Genomic DNA, 16,067 nt, shown 5'->3' with positions numbered 1-16,067 from the left:
ATGTAATCTGTGGTACTGAAATGACATACTATTTCTTTAAAAATTCTAACATTCTTATATTCCATAACATACCGTATATACTCGAATATACACTGCCATTAGAAAACGAATCTGTTTAATACTTGGGAGGCACCAAGTGTCAGGTCTTGGAACTGCAATTGTCTCTGATTTGACAGATCAGAGCCATTATGAGGATGCAGCGCTATCTGCTGGAAGCTGACAGCCATGCAAAAGAGATGATTTGCCAAAGAAGAACTATACTTGTTGGTGAACTTGATTATGGCACAGATTTATTTGCCCTACCCTGCAACAATGACAGGACCAGGACGCGTCACCCCCTTGCCCTAGGAAGCTGCCGTCTTACCACAGCAGACTTCCAGGTCCACTGCAGACTTCTGGGTCCATAGTGATACTCTAAGCCCATTGAATGGCCACTGATGATGTAGCTCCAAATGGTGCACAGGGGTCCCTGATGGCCACACAGAGGGCCCAGGTGTACAGTGCAGTTATATGCAAAATTAAGAGCCACCAGGGCTTCATTTTATTTTTTACAAAAGAGACTTTGCAGGTGATTCATTTAATATACAAAATCCTTTCCTGTAAAAAAAGAGGTAAAGAGATTTACAGACTGAGCCCATGGGATAAAAAAAATGTTTGAAAAATACCCCACCCTGGATGAATTCACATTCATTTGAATGTTAGTACCGCATTTTGTGTTCTAGGTTTATATTTGAGTCAATGTGGGGCTCCTTTTTTTAGTGAAATAATCTCGGTTTATATACGAGTACATGTGGTACTATATTATTCCTTCTTATAATAAACAACCTTACTCATTATCGACCATTTTATCCAACCCATGAAAAACTGTTCTATTTATTTTATGTTCAAACTTGAAAAATATATCCAGAATCTCAATGAAGTGAATGAACTGAGAGCTGCGAGGGGATTGGTGGAGAGGCAATGCAAGGTGCAAGAGCTCCACAGTTCTATCTACCCCATGGGTAACATTTGTACCACCCTGGGGGCTTCTTCACACTCACTGTTTTCAGGGGGTTCCTGTGCAGATCTGGGGGTGCTGACAGATGGATCATGTGATGCACAGTGGGTGGGGTTCTGTTACCCCCCCACCCCATAGTGCAGCACAGGTCAGATGCCCTGGAATATCTTATGTGAATAAACCCAGGGTCATTACATAGGAAGACACAGCACAGAGATGGTGCCAGCGTTCTGGAGAGAGTTGGGCAGTGCCGTACAGGTAACACAGAATCTGCTCTGACCCCAGTGACAGATCCAGCATGCTGCCAGTGAAGAAATGTCTATCCTATGTGAATAAAGCTAGGGATCACAGCCAGCTCTGTTCTCTTTCTGCATGGGAGATTTCTCCCTCACGTCCTGTGCACCCGGACGGCTATGACAAAAAGTGGGGCCACCATGTTATAAAGTTCGGGTTAGAGTCGGTCGGTATCACAACGCTCGTTATTCAGAGCTGTCATTGCCAATGACGTCACCACGCGGCTCCTCCTCTCGCGCCCCGCCCCCTCCTCCCGGCATTCCTCGCGCCTGGCCGCCCTGTCTCCGGTTCCGGTGGGGGAGGAAGAAGCGGCAGATCCCGGGAGAGGGGGAGGAGGGTGAGAGACTGCTCTGGGGGAACTTCTACTGCCTCCTCGTACCCGATAATACTTCCACAGCTCTGTCCCTCCACCTTTAGGGTATATACCTCACATACTGCCCTTTTACTCTAAAAATACCCCCTACAGAGTCTATACCCCCCACATACTGCCCCTTCTACCTCATAATACCCCTAGGGTGCCCCCCATAGGGTATATAGCCATTATACTTTTCCTTTCACACTCATAATACCCCTACAGTGTATATACCTCAAACCTTGCCCCTCCTACCACGTAAGACCCCTACAGGGTATATACCTCACATGATACCCCCTCCTACCACATAATACCCCCTACAGGGTATATACCCTCAATACTTCCCCCTCCTACCTAATAATACCCCCTACAGGGTATATACCTCACATGATACCAGATAAACACTCCCATTCCCCCCCCCCCCCCCCCATACTGGCATATACCCCTAATGATCCCCACTTGCCCACCTTCCATCCTGCACCCCCCCCCCCCCCCCTCCCCCTCCCCATATACCTCTTACCCTCCCCCATCAATTCTGGTATATACTCCAGCTAACTGTTCCGTAACTCCCCCACTACCTCCCAATACCTGCACATGCCAAATAAAATGCCCCACCTGCCCCTTCAGTTCTGCACCACCCCAAAAACAGGTAACCCCCAATTTACCCTTTAGGATTTACCCCACATAGTGCCTGCAACAGCAGTTAATCTTCCCCCAAATACTTAGATAAACCCCACACTTATCTTGTTACCCCCTCACTACATGGCTGCATACCTGGTATCCCTCCAGCACTCCACTGCCTTGTAATCAGGACCCCCAGGACCAGAAATTCCCCATCACCCCCTTTCTGCTGTACAAGGAACAGCACACAAGATTGGTATATACCCCACATTCTGCCCCTTTATACCTTCCTACCCAGTCATTGCCCTATGGCACGCTGACCAACCCCCTACTAAAGTCCCTCTCACCACACTGGGTTAATGTTGGATATAGATTTTGGGTGGGGATAGTGGGTGAGGGGTATAATAAGGTGGGGGGGGGGGGCTCTGATACAGAAAGTTGGGTATAATGTAGAGTTGTGAGGGGTTAATAGATAATTCTCTAATAAAAAAGTGTGGGGGGGTAGAAGCTATGACATAGACAGTTATTGGGGGGTTTATATAGGGATGGCGGGAAGGGGGTGGTGGTGGGAGAAAAGCTAATGTATTGGGGGTATAAAATAGACATGGGGAGAGGTTGGGAGTATAATATAGATATGGGGATATATATGCAGTTAGGGAGGTTGTAATATTAGTTGACAGGGTTTGTGGGTATATTATAGACACGGGAGGGGGTTAGGCTATGATATGGACAGGTATGTGGGGTATAATATAATAAGGCAGGGAAAGGGGGTATAATATATTAGGGGGTGAGTTAAAGGGTATAATATAATTGGGCAGGGGGTATAACAGACACAGTAGGGGTGGAGTGGAGCGGAGCATATAATGTAATTGGGCAGGGGATAGGGGTATGACAGAGACAGAAGGGGTGGGGTAAAGGGTATAATATAATTGGCCATAGGGTGGGGGTATAACATAGACACAGAAGGGGTGGGGTAAAGGGTATATTATATTTGGGCAGGAGGTGGGGGTATAACAGACCTAGTAGGGGTGGAATAGAGCGTATAATATAATTGGGCAGGGGATGGGGGTATAACAGACACAGAAGGGGTGGGGTAAAGGGTATAATATAATTGGGCAGGGCGTGGGAGTATAATATAGATAGGAGGGTGGGGGCGATGTGTAGAGTGTATAACATCATTGAACCGGGGTATAATATTTACACGAAAGGGTATGAGGTAGAGGGTATAATATATTTGGTCAGGGGGTATACTAGACACAGAAGGGGTGGATTAGAGGGTATAATATAATTGGGCAGGGGATGGGGGTATAAAAGACACAGAAGGGGTGGATTAGAGGGTATATTATATTTGGGCAGGGGATGAGAGTATAACAGACACAGAAGGGTTGGGGTAAAGGGTTTAAAAAAATTGGGCATGGGGTGGGTATATAACATAGACACAGAAGGGGTGGGGTATAATATAATTGGGCAGGGGGTGAAGTTAAGATTTCACAGTGTAACCCCTAACCCCCCCCACAGGTCTCCACATGAATTATGAACATTGACGGTAATCTGGAAGGCTTCCTTAAATGTGGTCAGAGCGGCATCCTGCAACCTTCCAGGCCGGGGGAACCTGAGCAGCCCTGCACCACCCTGTCACAGGTGGGCTCCAGCCTGGGTTTGGCCCCTCAGGAGGTCTCGCAGGGACGTGGGGACATCATGTCGCAGGACGAGCTGATGGTGCAGGAGGAGACAGTGAAAAATGATGATGAAGAGGGGGACTCACAGGAAAGATTGCTGCCCCCAGCCTTCCAGTACACGGTCAGCCGCCGCTCGGAATTGCTCCATTCGTATCAATTAGTAAGCTACATACAGATATTGTTTCTTTAAAGGATAACTCCACCCGATACAGAGAAATCTCTTTGTGTGTGTGGGGGGCATTTTATGCCCTATAGTATGGTCTTCTCACATCAGTCCTTGCACTGCTATGTTCTGAATTATAAAGGGAATTTTACAGATGGGGGTGGAGTTATTTTAAAGGAATGTCATGTTAATGTATTGTATTCGTGTTCTGTGATTACCATATGCAGCCAGCAGATGGCGACCTTCAAAATTCACTTTCTCACCACATTTTACAGCAGGGGTTCTGGAATAAATTTGAGTAGCAAAAGAGCCCAGATTACACAGACTGCCCAATTCAACAGAAGGCCCCTGTTTTACGGGCTTCCAGAGTACCTGTATTGCACAGCCATCCAACAAGCATGCAGACAGTGTGGGAATAATATACCTTAAGAAGAGAATATCCTGCAATGGCATTGTAATGTCTATTAGGATAGCAATACTTCCAGATAAGCTACAGGTAACCCCCCTCCACCACCAAACTATAGAATCAGATCACTGCAGCCTGGGGCAATCTGTGAGCCCCACCCAGCAAAATTCAGGTCAGCTACTTAATGGGCTCCTCGTGGTCTGTGTTTTCCTCTCAGGTCCATGTCAAGCAGGAGATCAAATTCACAGAAGACATGGACCCCCATCTGACAGAGAACGCGCAGCTGCCGGAGCCAGTTGATCTTCAGAAGAAGAAGAAAAGGAAACAGCGTTCCCCAGCAAAGGTGAGCCACCCCCCATTATCCCCGGTTCTTGTGTGTCTGAAATCTCAAGCAGAATCTTCATCCATAGCCTACAAAGATTTCAATGTGACCTTTGTACTGTAGAGCTCAGACTGGCTGAGCCAGACATTTGCACTCCACTGAAGAGAGCATGCTGATTGATGGAGAAAGCAGAGGGAAGGGGGGGGGGGGGAGAGGCAGGCAAGAAGAGAAAAAAAAATTATCTTCACTTCTAGACAGGGCTGTGCTATGTGGAAGTGCTTTGTAAATCTCAGAAATGGATGGACACATTCTTTTCATACAGTATGTATTCCATGTGTGTGTTTTGTGACTGTTAGGTAGAGGTCTTTTCCTAATACAGCACTGCGTAATATGTTGGCACTATATAAATCCTGTTTATTAATAATGCCAACTCCCCAACTCAGCCTGTCCATCCTCCACTAGCCAAAGTTTACCCCAAATACCCCCCAGGCAGTCCTTTCTATGGAATCAGGTGACAGCAGAGTACTACACGTGGCCCTTTCTCCTGTTGTAGAAGCTGATAATTTATCTCATGCTTATTGGGTGGAATTGCCTGATTTGGCCAATTTATTGGAAACCAACTGAAGCTATGCTCTCTTTGGATCAGCTATGAGATTCAGGAGATGACAGCAGGGTGCCCTCACTTTCTTTATAATTTTTCATCATTATAAAGACTTTCCTCTGAGTGTCCTGTGTGCAGCCATTGGCAGGAGGGCACCCGCCAATAACTGCACCTATCTGTTGTTTATATGAGCTCTGTGGGTTTTCTTCATCACCAGATCCTGACTATTAATGAAGACGGTACTCTGGGCCTAAAGATCCCTAAATGTCACATATGTGATCATTGCAACGCAGCCTTCAGAACCAACTACCACCTGCAGAGACACGTCTTTATCCACACAGGTAACAATGTGCTGAATGTGTACCCTCTGCTGGCATTCCAATCTGTCTGCATAGGATGGTTGAAACTCTTTTGTAGGTTTTGTTGCTTTCTATCCCTTTATTCCGATTTCCTGTCCCTGAAGGCATAACTGGACACTGTGTGTGATACAGATGCCAAAAAGACATTTATGGAAGTACATAGGGTGCGTGGTATGTCCTCCTACCCTGCTGCCCCCCATCACCACCACCCTTGTACTTGACGGCAATTCCAACCTGTCATAATGACAGGAAGTGTAGAAGCTACCACTGTGCTTTTAAACAGAGATATATATACACATCTACAAATACACCACACACAACCACACTATATATGTACACATTAGTCTGTGTATTTGGAGTTCACCTTTAATTGTTTTCTTTAATTGTATATTTAGGTGAGAAGCCGTTCCAGTGCACTCAGTGTGACATGCGGTTCATCCAGAAGTATCTGTTGCAGCGACATGAAAAGATTCACACAGGTGAATAGTGAAGCTTTCTTCCTGATGCAGCTTATTATCTGTCTGTGGTCTTGCAGGTTGCAGATTCCTTTATATATGATAAACGTCTTTTTCCAGGGGAGAAACCTTTCCACTGTGATGAGTGCGGAATGCGCTTCATCCAGAAGTATCACATGGAAAGACACAAGAGGACGCACAGTGGCGAGAAACCATACCAGTGCGAGTACTGCCTGCAGGTGTGTTTGTTCAGCCTGTGCACTGTTATTGTTACCGGCTGTCCTATTGATGGTGACTACATGTGCGGGGTGACTGATTACATGTGACTATGTGTGTGATAGTCCTCAATACCAGAGGTGTCCTCTCACCTGTGACTACTTGTGTGTAACATTATGTTCTCCCCAGACCCATTTAGCTGGACACACCACCCAGCAACTTTCAGTAACCACCTGGCTGTTTTTGGGTGGTTACTGAAATGTTGGGTCACAATACTGGGTTGGCCACCCATTAAAAAAAATCCAGAAAAAATACACACATGCACATGGGTGTAGTGTAAACTATTTTCACATGTATAATAATACCTGCTCACAAGGGGCCGCATTGTTATTAATTCACAGGATCGTTATATCACCCACATGTGGGAGTTTCCTATTACCTACCTTCAGTGCTGTCCTTAATAATTGCCTACACAGGGGTCATATTACCTCCCTACAGAACTGCACATTTTTGTGTCCCCCTCATCAGGGCTAATAAACATATTTGATAAAAAATTTAATTTTGTATAATAATATTTATAATGGTTACAATTCTATAGTATCAAATGTGTTTGTTATTAGCCCTGATGAAAGGAATGTGGATCTGTGAAACCTGTATAATACTATCTAAAGGTTGCTCTGGTGTGGTACATTTCCTGAGACACAGCCCCTGTCCCTAATGATGGTGTAACCTCCATACATATAGAAATCTCTGATTATATGATTCATTGGGAAAATTCACCCTCCATCTTACCATTGTCCCTGGGACTTAAAATGAAGGCAAATCAAGAATTGTGTATGCACCAAGAACGCAGGGAGATGTTACAGCCGGTACATTTTTGTAGCAATAACTGCCTATTAGAGAATTTCCATCACTTCCTAATATGCCAACAGAACAGGAAGTAGTGGGGTCTCTCCCTAGGACAGCAAATAAAAAATAAAAATACACACATGCAATAATTGTTGTTGGAAAGGATCCTTCATGATCCTTTCCAACTACAGAAGACTGCATGATGCATGAACAAGTGCTGTATATACAAAGCAATTCTGCTCTATGGAGAGGGGAGGAGGACAACGACAGAGCGGCACCCCACTGTTCTCTCTCCTATTCCCTTTCATTACGATTGTTCCTCAGGACTGATATCAGACGAGAATTTGGCGTGTGTACTTGTCCGTCCTTGCAGATCCATGTACGTCGGGATGACGAGTACACATGCCAAATTCTTGTCCAATATCAACCCTGAGACAATTATTTGACAAGAATCAACTGACGTGTGTACGTAGCCTAAGTCTTGTCCTTTACCTAACTCCCAGTTTGCTTGATGTGAGAAGCAGGGGTGCTAACCAGGTCTCTTTTCCTTTTTTCTTTTAACAGTATTTCTCAAGAACAGATCGTGTATTGAAGCACAAGCGTATGTGCCACGAGAACCGAGAGCGCAAGGTGGGCAAAAGTGCCAGCAAGTCCAGCCTGTTATCCCCAGATGGCGATGTCTTCTCTGCCCTGTCCAAAGATGGAGCGTTACCTAAAAAGAAACAGAGGCCAGACAAGATGAAGCTGCTGGGGCTCAGCGAGAAGGAGGGCACCCCAGAAAAGGCGGAGCAAAGGAAGGAAAAGGCAGAATTCCTGCCCCTGTACCCCAACAACACCAAAGTGAAAGATGAGTACATGGTGACAGAATATTCAGTTGAAATGCCTCATCCCTCTGTTAGTGATCTGCATCTCCAGGAAGATGTCTCTGCCGCCATCAGCCCTCCAAAACTGCTGATTAAGAAAGTAAACAGCAAAAAGAGCATGAAGCATGTGTTAGAGCAGAGCCAGACATTGGAACAGAGCCAGGCACTGGAGCAAAGTCACGCCATGGCGGCACTCACTGCTTTTGATGATGGCAAGGTGGCCAAGTACACTTTTGAACTGGTTGACAAACAGGGCCTACTGGACTCTGGAAGCAATTCAGACATGGACCATGGTGACCCAATGCAAGAAGGGTCCACCAAACCAGTCAATAGCAGCGTCAGCTATGATGAGGCAATGCAGTTTTCCAAGAAAAAGCGTTACCTGTTGGCCGCCACCAGTAACAGCAGCAGCCGTGAATATGCGCTGAATGTGGGCACTATGGCCTCTCAGCCGTCAGCCACACAGGCAGCTGTGGCCAGTGTTATGGATGAGACTAGCACAGCTGCCCTCATAGATGCCCAGACGCTAAGCGTGGATATTAAAACCAACCATGACAAGAGCGTGATTCCAGATGAAGTGCTTCAGACATTGTTGGATCATTATTCACACAAAGCCAATGGACAACACGAAATCTCGTTCAGTGTAGGCGATACAGAAGTCACTTCCAGCATCTCCATCAATTCCTCAGAGGTGGGGGAGACCAGTCAGCCAGAGAACCTTGGTGCCACGGCCCAGGTCTCACAGTCAGACAAGGCCAGCATGCTGCAAGAATATTCAAAGTTTTTGCAGCAGGCCCTTGAAAGAACCAGCCAAAATGATGCTTATCTGAACAATACAAGCCTTAACTTTGTCACAGATAGCCAGGCTCTATCCGGTACAGCAACTTTTCCTGCACTGGACAAGCATGTCTATGCCACACTGCCCATCACCACGTACCGGGCAAGTATGGCAACCCCACTGAGGGTGTCACCTGACAAATCTCACTTTGGACTAATAGTGACTGACACCCAGAGCGCCTTTAGCTTTACAGCGGATGATGGAAGTCACTCCTCTCCTACACCTTCGTCGTCGGCACAGGATTTCATCGAACAAGTGACAGCTCAGAAGAAGCCTGAGACACAGACTATCCACCAGACTTACCAGCTGACTGCTTTCGAGCAGCCATTCAGAGCGCAGTACCATGGCAATCGTTCCGGGATTTCACCACAATTCAGTCCATCTAACGGACAAGTGAACCTCCGACAGCCCGCTTCTACCACCGACTTCTCAGAATTCCCCCTGGTGAATGTAAATGAAAGCAGGACCCCACTGGCTTCCACTCCCGACCCAACAACTAGCCAGACCTTTGGTTAATGCTTTCAGTCAAAGCCCTTTTGTTTTCAGAGAGGAATGTTGCACATTGCTAAACCTTACAGGAAGCCATCATGTTAAAGCAGCAGTTTGTCCCCCAGCACCTATGTAACAACCTGTTTCATCACCTCTGCAGGCCATTGTGGGGTAAAGTGGAAAGGAAATTGTGGGTGTCGGTATTGTGCGTGCTGGGAGCAGAGTGCTTTCCTGGATTTCCCGGGACTGGAATGGAAGGACTGAAGTGTGCCGTCCAGTCTGGTACACCGCAGTTGTGTTAGGGAAAGTTGGCTGTATTTGGCTTTGCTGTGTTCAGGCTGCTGTTTTAACCATTTTGGGGCCACTGGTGAAGCTCTTTTTTTTTTTTTTTTTTTTTTTTTTTTTTTAAAGGTAAAATATTCTCTTTGGCACTTTAAAGAGACTTGTTTGACATTTAGGCCCTAGATAAGAAGGGGCCCACTCTGCAGCCCTTGCATCTAAATCTTTAATGCCATGGTAGAGGAGTTGGGCCGATTCAAGACTGATTAAAGGGACGGCTCCCAGAGGGCCACCCCAACATCCCATTCCCTCCAACTGTGTTCATGAAATATGTGCACTCTTTGCAATGCTCTGCGAACATTTGGCCATATATGTACTGTCATTGGGGTCACAATATCCATGTCTACAAAGCAGATATGTTATATTGTCACTGTAGAAGCCATTGGTCCCTGCAGGTGTTAAAACTTATTGAATCGTACCTGTGGCAATGCCAAAAGTACAAGTGGGGGTTCATCTCAGGCAAAAATCGCCTGCTGCACCCCACGTTCCTGTGCAAAGGATTCAACAACCTTTACATTGTATTGCTAAGCTTGTACAGCAAGTCTTGGGGGTTCCTGGGGTCAGCAGGAAACCTTCCAGGACATAGGGAAGACGTTTTAATTGGTTGGTCTGTGTGAGCATAGGCGGGGTAAACGCATTCCCAACGGCAGTCAGTGCAGAGCCTCGGCACTGTATGACTCAGTAATAAGTAGATTCTATAAAGAATTTATCAGCAGCTCATTTTATTTTGTCTTTGAATAGATTTTAGGCGCTTGATGGTCTGTGTCTGAAAATCTGACGCTGCAGCGCCCACACACCCACCATGCATATCTACATGTAGCCGGATTTGTGTGTTTTTAAGGTTTTTATGTTAATTCCTGGTACAGAGTACGTCCTGTGATCATCAGCTGTGATGACGTTTCCTATTTTTAAACTAAACTTGCGTATATGGGGTCAGGGGTGCCAGGAATTGTTTATTGAATAGTTTGGCCCCATGCTCCCCAAGTATTTGCACCTTGAACGGTGACATAGAAAAGCTTTTATTTCCAGTTGTTACTTTGCAGCAGGAAATAATCATCCTTGTGGTAAGTCAGTGTAAAAGCAGAACCCATATTGTGAACCCTGCGTGTAATAACCCCGGTGGGTCACAGCTCCTGGACACAGATTCAATGTAGCTCCTTTATATCATCATCCGTGATCTCCCCAGCCCCTTTTAGCCGGGTGCTATTTTTGGGTGGTTACTGAATAGTTGGGTCACAATACAGAGGCCACTGGCCTACAGCTTCTTCCCACCTAGCTTAAAAACAGTTTCTGGGTTGAACATGTTGTTGTGCTCAGAGTCTTTGAAATGGGTGGTGCGTCCGGAGGGAACAACCTCACCACTTTATTTTATGACATCACAAGTTAATGAAAAAAATTCCTCTGTATCTGTTATGCCACATTTTCTTTTTCTTGTAGCACTTAGAGATTATTTTTATGAGTCTCCACTTTTGATATAAAAAGATTTGAAAGTTCTGGGGTTTTATTAAGGTTATAATAATTATAAACCTGTATCCCACTACTGAAAAGTTTTAAATTTGTACATTTCGCACTTTTAGAAAAGATCCAGAGTGACGGCGAGAGGGCCACTCAGTGTACTGCGCTATGGTGGTTTACTGCACTTTAACCACCAACCTGCAACACTTCCATCCATTGCTTGAATAATAACACCCAATCATGCCAATCAGAGCTAACAATTTCTTATCTGTTGTGAAATTCTGACCAGGTGCATTGTTTGTAGAAGAAGCTTTTCTACATCAGTCTATTATGGACAGCCCATAGAACAGCATTTCTCAACCATTTAAAAATGGAGGAATCCACATTTATAATTTTCAGGACCCAGTCTAATATATATACAGCCCACAGAGCATTTGTGTGAACAGATAATATATATATATATTATTACAAGAAGTAGTAATGTAGTGCCGTGATCTCCCCAGCCCCATTTAGCTGTGTGCACCATCCAGCACTTTTCAGTAACCACCACCACAATAGAGGGCTACCACCCGCCTAGAATTTCTTCCCACCCAGCTTAAAAAGAATTTTGAGTTAAACACTGTAGTGTACCTAACTGATTGCCAGGTATTTTAAATTCATGAAATAAGGCCAGAAAAATAATGGAGGCAGCGAAAATTGCAAAGCATTGGAGGTCGATTCCCCCATACATTGGTGAGGAGGAAACGGAAAGGTGCAGGATCTGGGTCTCGGCAACAAATGTTCTCTTTTGGGAATGATCCACCCCACGTCACAGGATGTGCTCAGTACTGGGTAGGGATCGGTTGTGCCAACCAGCAACAACTACAAGGTCCAAAAGTCATTTTATTCATCCTGTTATGTTACAAAATGGTAACATGTTTTGAGGGTAATTCTCCTTATCCAGGCTGCCCGAAGCGGCAGGCTGGATAAGGAGAATGGCAGGAAGCCAGCCGCTGTGTGATGATAACCAGCCAGCTGGGAGCTGAGAATTGCTGAGTGATCCACCCAGCAAAAACTACCAATAGACCACACTGCCTTTTTATCATGCCCCAGCAATGTGTGTTCTATATTGGCACGATGGCCCTGATTTATCAAAGGTCTCCAAGATTGGAGAGGATACACTTTCATTGGTGAAACTGGGGGATCCCGCAAACCTGGAATTGATATTCCAGGATTGAAAACATTTGCTAGCAAATAGTCTCTCCTTTTTTGTGGTCAGTGGGAAGAGTTCTCCTTCTTAGTGAACAGTGAAGAAATCCATTCCAGGTTTGCTGGATGATCCAAAGTCATTTGCTAGCAAATGTTCTCAATCCTGAACCAGATCCATTCTAGGTTTGATAGATCACCCAGCTTCAGTGCTCAGTGAGAAGATTTCGCCTTATTAGTGCTCAGTGAGAAGATTTTCCCTTATTAGTGCTCAGTGAGAAGATTTCTCCATTGATCATTCATATCAGTGGTAACTTATCTGAGGGATAGATATTACTCATGGACCCTCCAGCAAGCTCTTCTAGAAGCTTTTGTGGGTTCCTTGACAAACTGGTTGAGAAAATCTGTTCTAGAGTCATCCAGGCATATTTGAAGAATGCCCTTAGCGGGCAAAGCATGCTGGGATTTGTAGTCCAAAAGCATGTGTAGGTGGACAGATATCCAAGCTCTGCACTTGTCTCCAGACAACCTTGCTGCTGTCCCTGTGCCAGAAATGGTTGCATTGCATTGACTGATCAGTATTGAGAAGATATGGAAAGTTTGTGCTCACAATTTATATCTGTCAGCGTATTCCAGGCTGCTGTCATTACCTGTGGTATAATTTTGTGGGGTCACTGTATTCACCGATGGGTCACTGCCTCTGATTCCAATGGTCAGTGTAGTAATCCCATCATGAGCCCCCCCAACTCCAGGGAATGGGGAATCTGGAACCCAATATCTGATTGTCTGGTGTACTGATTTCTTCTCCTGTGAATGTTCTGTGTGTTTCGGTCTGTTAAGGTGGTATAATTCTGCTACTTCTGCAGGGGATCCGTTATTTCAGGTGAATTTTACATCTGAGCTTTAGGAAAATAAAACTGTGGATGCTTTATCTGCCAAAAGATTCGTATTTTTGTGTTTCTCATCCTGAGATTTACACAATTAAACCCCCAGCCATCCTGTGATAGGACAGTAAATGGAGAAGCAGCAGATTAAGAGTTTATCTCTTTGTCCCACTCGCATCTAATATGTGTTAGAACATGTACATTGCAGCACAACTGATTGAATTTACGTGTTGCTTCCCTTCTCCAGCTTTGAGCTCTGCTGTACAGCTCCATCTTTTTTTTTTTTTTTATCTGCCTGGCATACAAGGCTGTTACTATTCATATATACACTGACTTTGGTTCATACAGCTGAATGTAATGAGCTGGCTTGGTCTCTGCAAGGATCTAAGCACAAACTTTCTTATATCTTCCACAGAAGCAATTTGTCCCTATGACACCAATTGCTGGTTTCCTGTAGACAGGTTCTCTTTGTTCTGATGTGAGACGCTTCCCTGGGTGTTGTGTGAGCCTTTGTTGGGGTTCTTTATGGTGATTATACTTTGCTCTCCCTCTCTTATCTGTCCAGACATTTCAGATCTCTGTGATCAGCACTTATTTTGTGAATGGATAATGCCTTCTCTCCCCAATAATGCTGCCACATGTAAAAATGGCTCCTTTCTACGCCGGCGAAGCTCAGTTATAATTGATTACCAGAGTCGGTCCCTGAAAAACATGCCTGAACTTTCTATTTGTACCCCGACCAGCATTTCCTCTGATGTAACATTGGTTTGTATAATCCAGCTTTGTAATTAAATATAGAGAAGTAGTGGTTTTATCTAGATTTTCCTATTGGTACAGCGTGCCAGACATAGCGAGTGGCAGCGCCCCGGCAACTTTAAAGTACACCTGTAAGACCTCTTTCACACTTTGTGGTTGCAAACAGCTGCTTTGAACCTAGGAGCAGCAGGCCAACCCCGCAGGGTAACACATTGGATGCATTGCTCTTGTAATTTGCAACACAGTTCTGCCCCTAGAGAAGAAAAAGAAAACTGCATGACCTGTAGAGACTTCTAGGAACTGCACTGCACAGAGTGGTTCCCAACCCTCCCCATACAGCTGAAAATGCTGTGGTCAACCGCAAGTCTAAAATTAGCCTTAGGGCTCCCACAGGAAACAAAGGTGTTTGGAAGTGTCAGCTCTTGGGGGTTGATAGAAGCCACTTCCAGGCACCTGCATGAGTTTCCTCAGATGGTTCACTTTAAAGCTCCAGACGGTTTTTTTTTTTCAGTTCATGTAGTTGGGGAGAGTCCTTTCAAATTTTTGTCCTTGTTGACACTTTTCCTCACTTTTTGCCTTGGCAAGATATAGGGCCACATTCTGAGATTTCTGGGATGCTTACCCAGAATGAACTGGTGTATGCTGGGAGAGGGGGTGTGGCTTGTATTGATCAGAGCTTTTGCAGTTGGCTTTATCGGCACTGATTGACTGTCAGGGGGCTATGGTCTGCAGAAATTTCCTTTCAGTTGCTGCTCAGTGGGGGGATTTCCTGCTGTTTGCTGCCCACAAGGATGGCTGCCAGTCACTGAATTTAAATATTGCGCTGGGCGAGTGAATAGGGTGAATCTTTGTATCAGACCTAAAATACCAAGTAGGCCACTCAGAAGTCTAATTTAGGAATAGGAACTCACCCCCATGTCTCAGCAGCACTATCGGATTGCAGCCATGCATCTTGTGTCCTCCCCCATATACGTGTAGTGGGGTCATACTCCTGTAGTTCCTCCAAAAGCCTTAATAAAATAAGCAGACATGCTGCCACCTATTGGTTTCCTTTGACACCCAGTGCTGGGGGGGATCTAGGGATTACAATCTAATAGAGGTGAAATAGACCAGTAGGGGGCAGTGTTACTGAAAGTTGCTTCTTTGAGGAACCACAGAGGAGCATTGTGAGGCTTTACTACCTGGCTTTCTATAGGCTGGCAAAAACCTGCCTCAGTGCAACAATCCGGCAGTCATCCACCATGATGTGGTCAGGTAGGTTGGAAAGACACAAACAAGTATTAGGCCTTGGGCTGTGTATCAGCGATCCTTCATCACCAGGTACGCAGGTTTAAGAGCAGGGGTCTCCTTTAATTCGGCACTTTGCTCAGCTCGTGTGTATATCAGTGTTGCTTGGGGCCCTTTTAGTTCCATCAATGTTGGAGAAACAATCCCCTTTATCTGCTCCGTATTGCCGTCTTATTTTGTTTTTATTTTCCTTTTCTCGTTGTTCTCTCATGCTGTATTTTATCTGCCTCTTTTTAAAATATATTCAACTTGTTGGTTCTTTCCTTGTCTTTCATTTTGTCTTCACACTGCATCCGGCTCCTGAAGAAGCTTTTATGTGAGGCGGCTCATCATGTCTGAGTGGAGGTTGCGTTGCGCGTGGGGGTCAGAGGTTGTGTTGTGGGTGAAGGTTGGGGGGTTGCGTTGTGTGTGGTGGTCAAAGGTTGCGTTGCATTGCGGATGTGCGGTGTGGGAAGTTGTGTTGCATTTGTATATGTGTGTGTGGGTGGTGGGCGGCAGAGATTGCGTTGTGTTGCAAGTGGAGGTTGTGTGTGTATGTTGTATGGAGGTCAGGGGTCATGTTGGTGTGTGTGTGTGTGTGTGTGTGTTTCAGAGGTCTTGTTGGTGTGTACAGCAAGGCTGCTCCTGGTATTCCTTCTGATGCAGATCTGCAGTCAC

General features: G+C 45.4%; 1 protein-coding gene across 4 annotated transcripts; it reads left to right on the top strand.

Annotated features, from left to right (window-relative positions):
• Positions 1 to 1,545: 1,545 nt before the first annotated feature.
• On the top strand, positions 1,546 to 15,669 carry ZNF148 (zinc finger protein 148). 4 transcript variants are annotated; one of them, XM_072417885.1, is made up of 7 exons: positions 1,546 to 1,628; positions 3,783 to 4,064; positions 4,730 to 4,855; positions 5,653 to 5,776; positions 6,190 to 6,273; positions 6,370 to 6,488; positions 7,879 to 15,669. In XM_072417885.1, exons 2-7 carry the CDS (start codon positions 3,798 to 3,800, stop codon positions 9,529 to 9,531), a joined length of 2,373 nt encoding a protein of 790 aa, XP_072273986.1. In that variant the 5' UTR covers positions 1,546 to 1,628; positions 3,783 to 3,797; the 3' UTR covers positions 9,532 to 15,669. The 4 variants fall into 4 exon arrangements, with proteins under 4 accessions (XP_072273986.1, XP_072273983.1, XP_072273985.1 ...); XM_072417882.1 differs by having other exon boundaries at positions 3,783 to 4,103; XM_072417884.1 differs by having other exon boundaries at positions 1,602 to 1,709; positions 3,783 to 4,103.
• The last annotated feature ends 398 nt before the right edge of the window (positions 15,670 to 16,067 follow it).

Source organism: Pyxicephalus adspersus, chromosome 7, assembly GCF_032062135.1.
Source record: "Pyxicephalus adspersus chromosome 7, UCB_Pads_2.0, whole genome shotgun sequence".
Lineage (NCBI taxonomy): Eukaryota > Metazoa > Chordata > Amphibia > Anura > Pyxicephalidae > Pyxicephalus > Pyxicephalus adspersus.
Note: the sequence above shows the minus strand (reverse complement) of the source record. Positions and strands in the feature narration are given on the sequence as shown.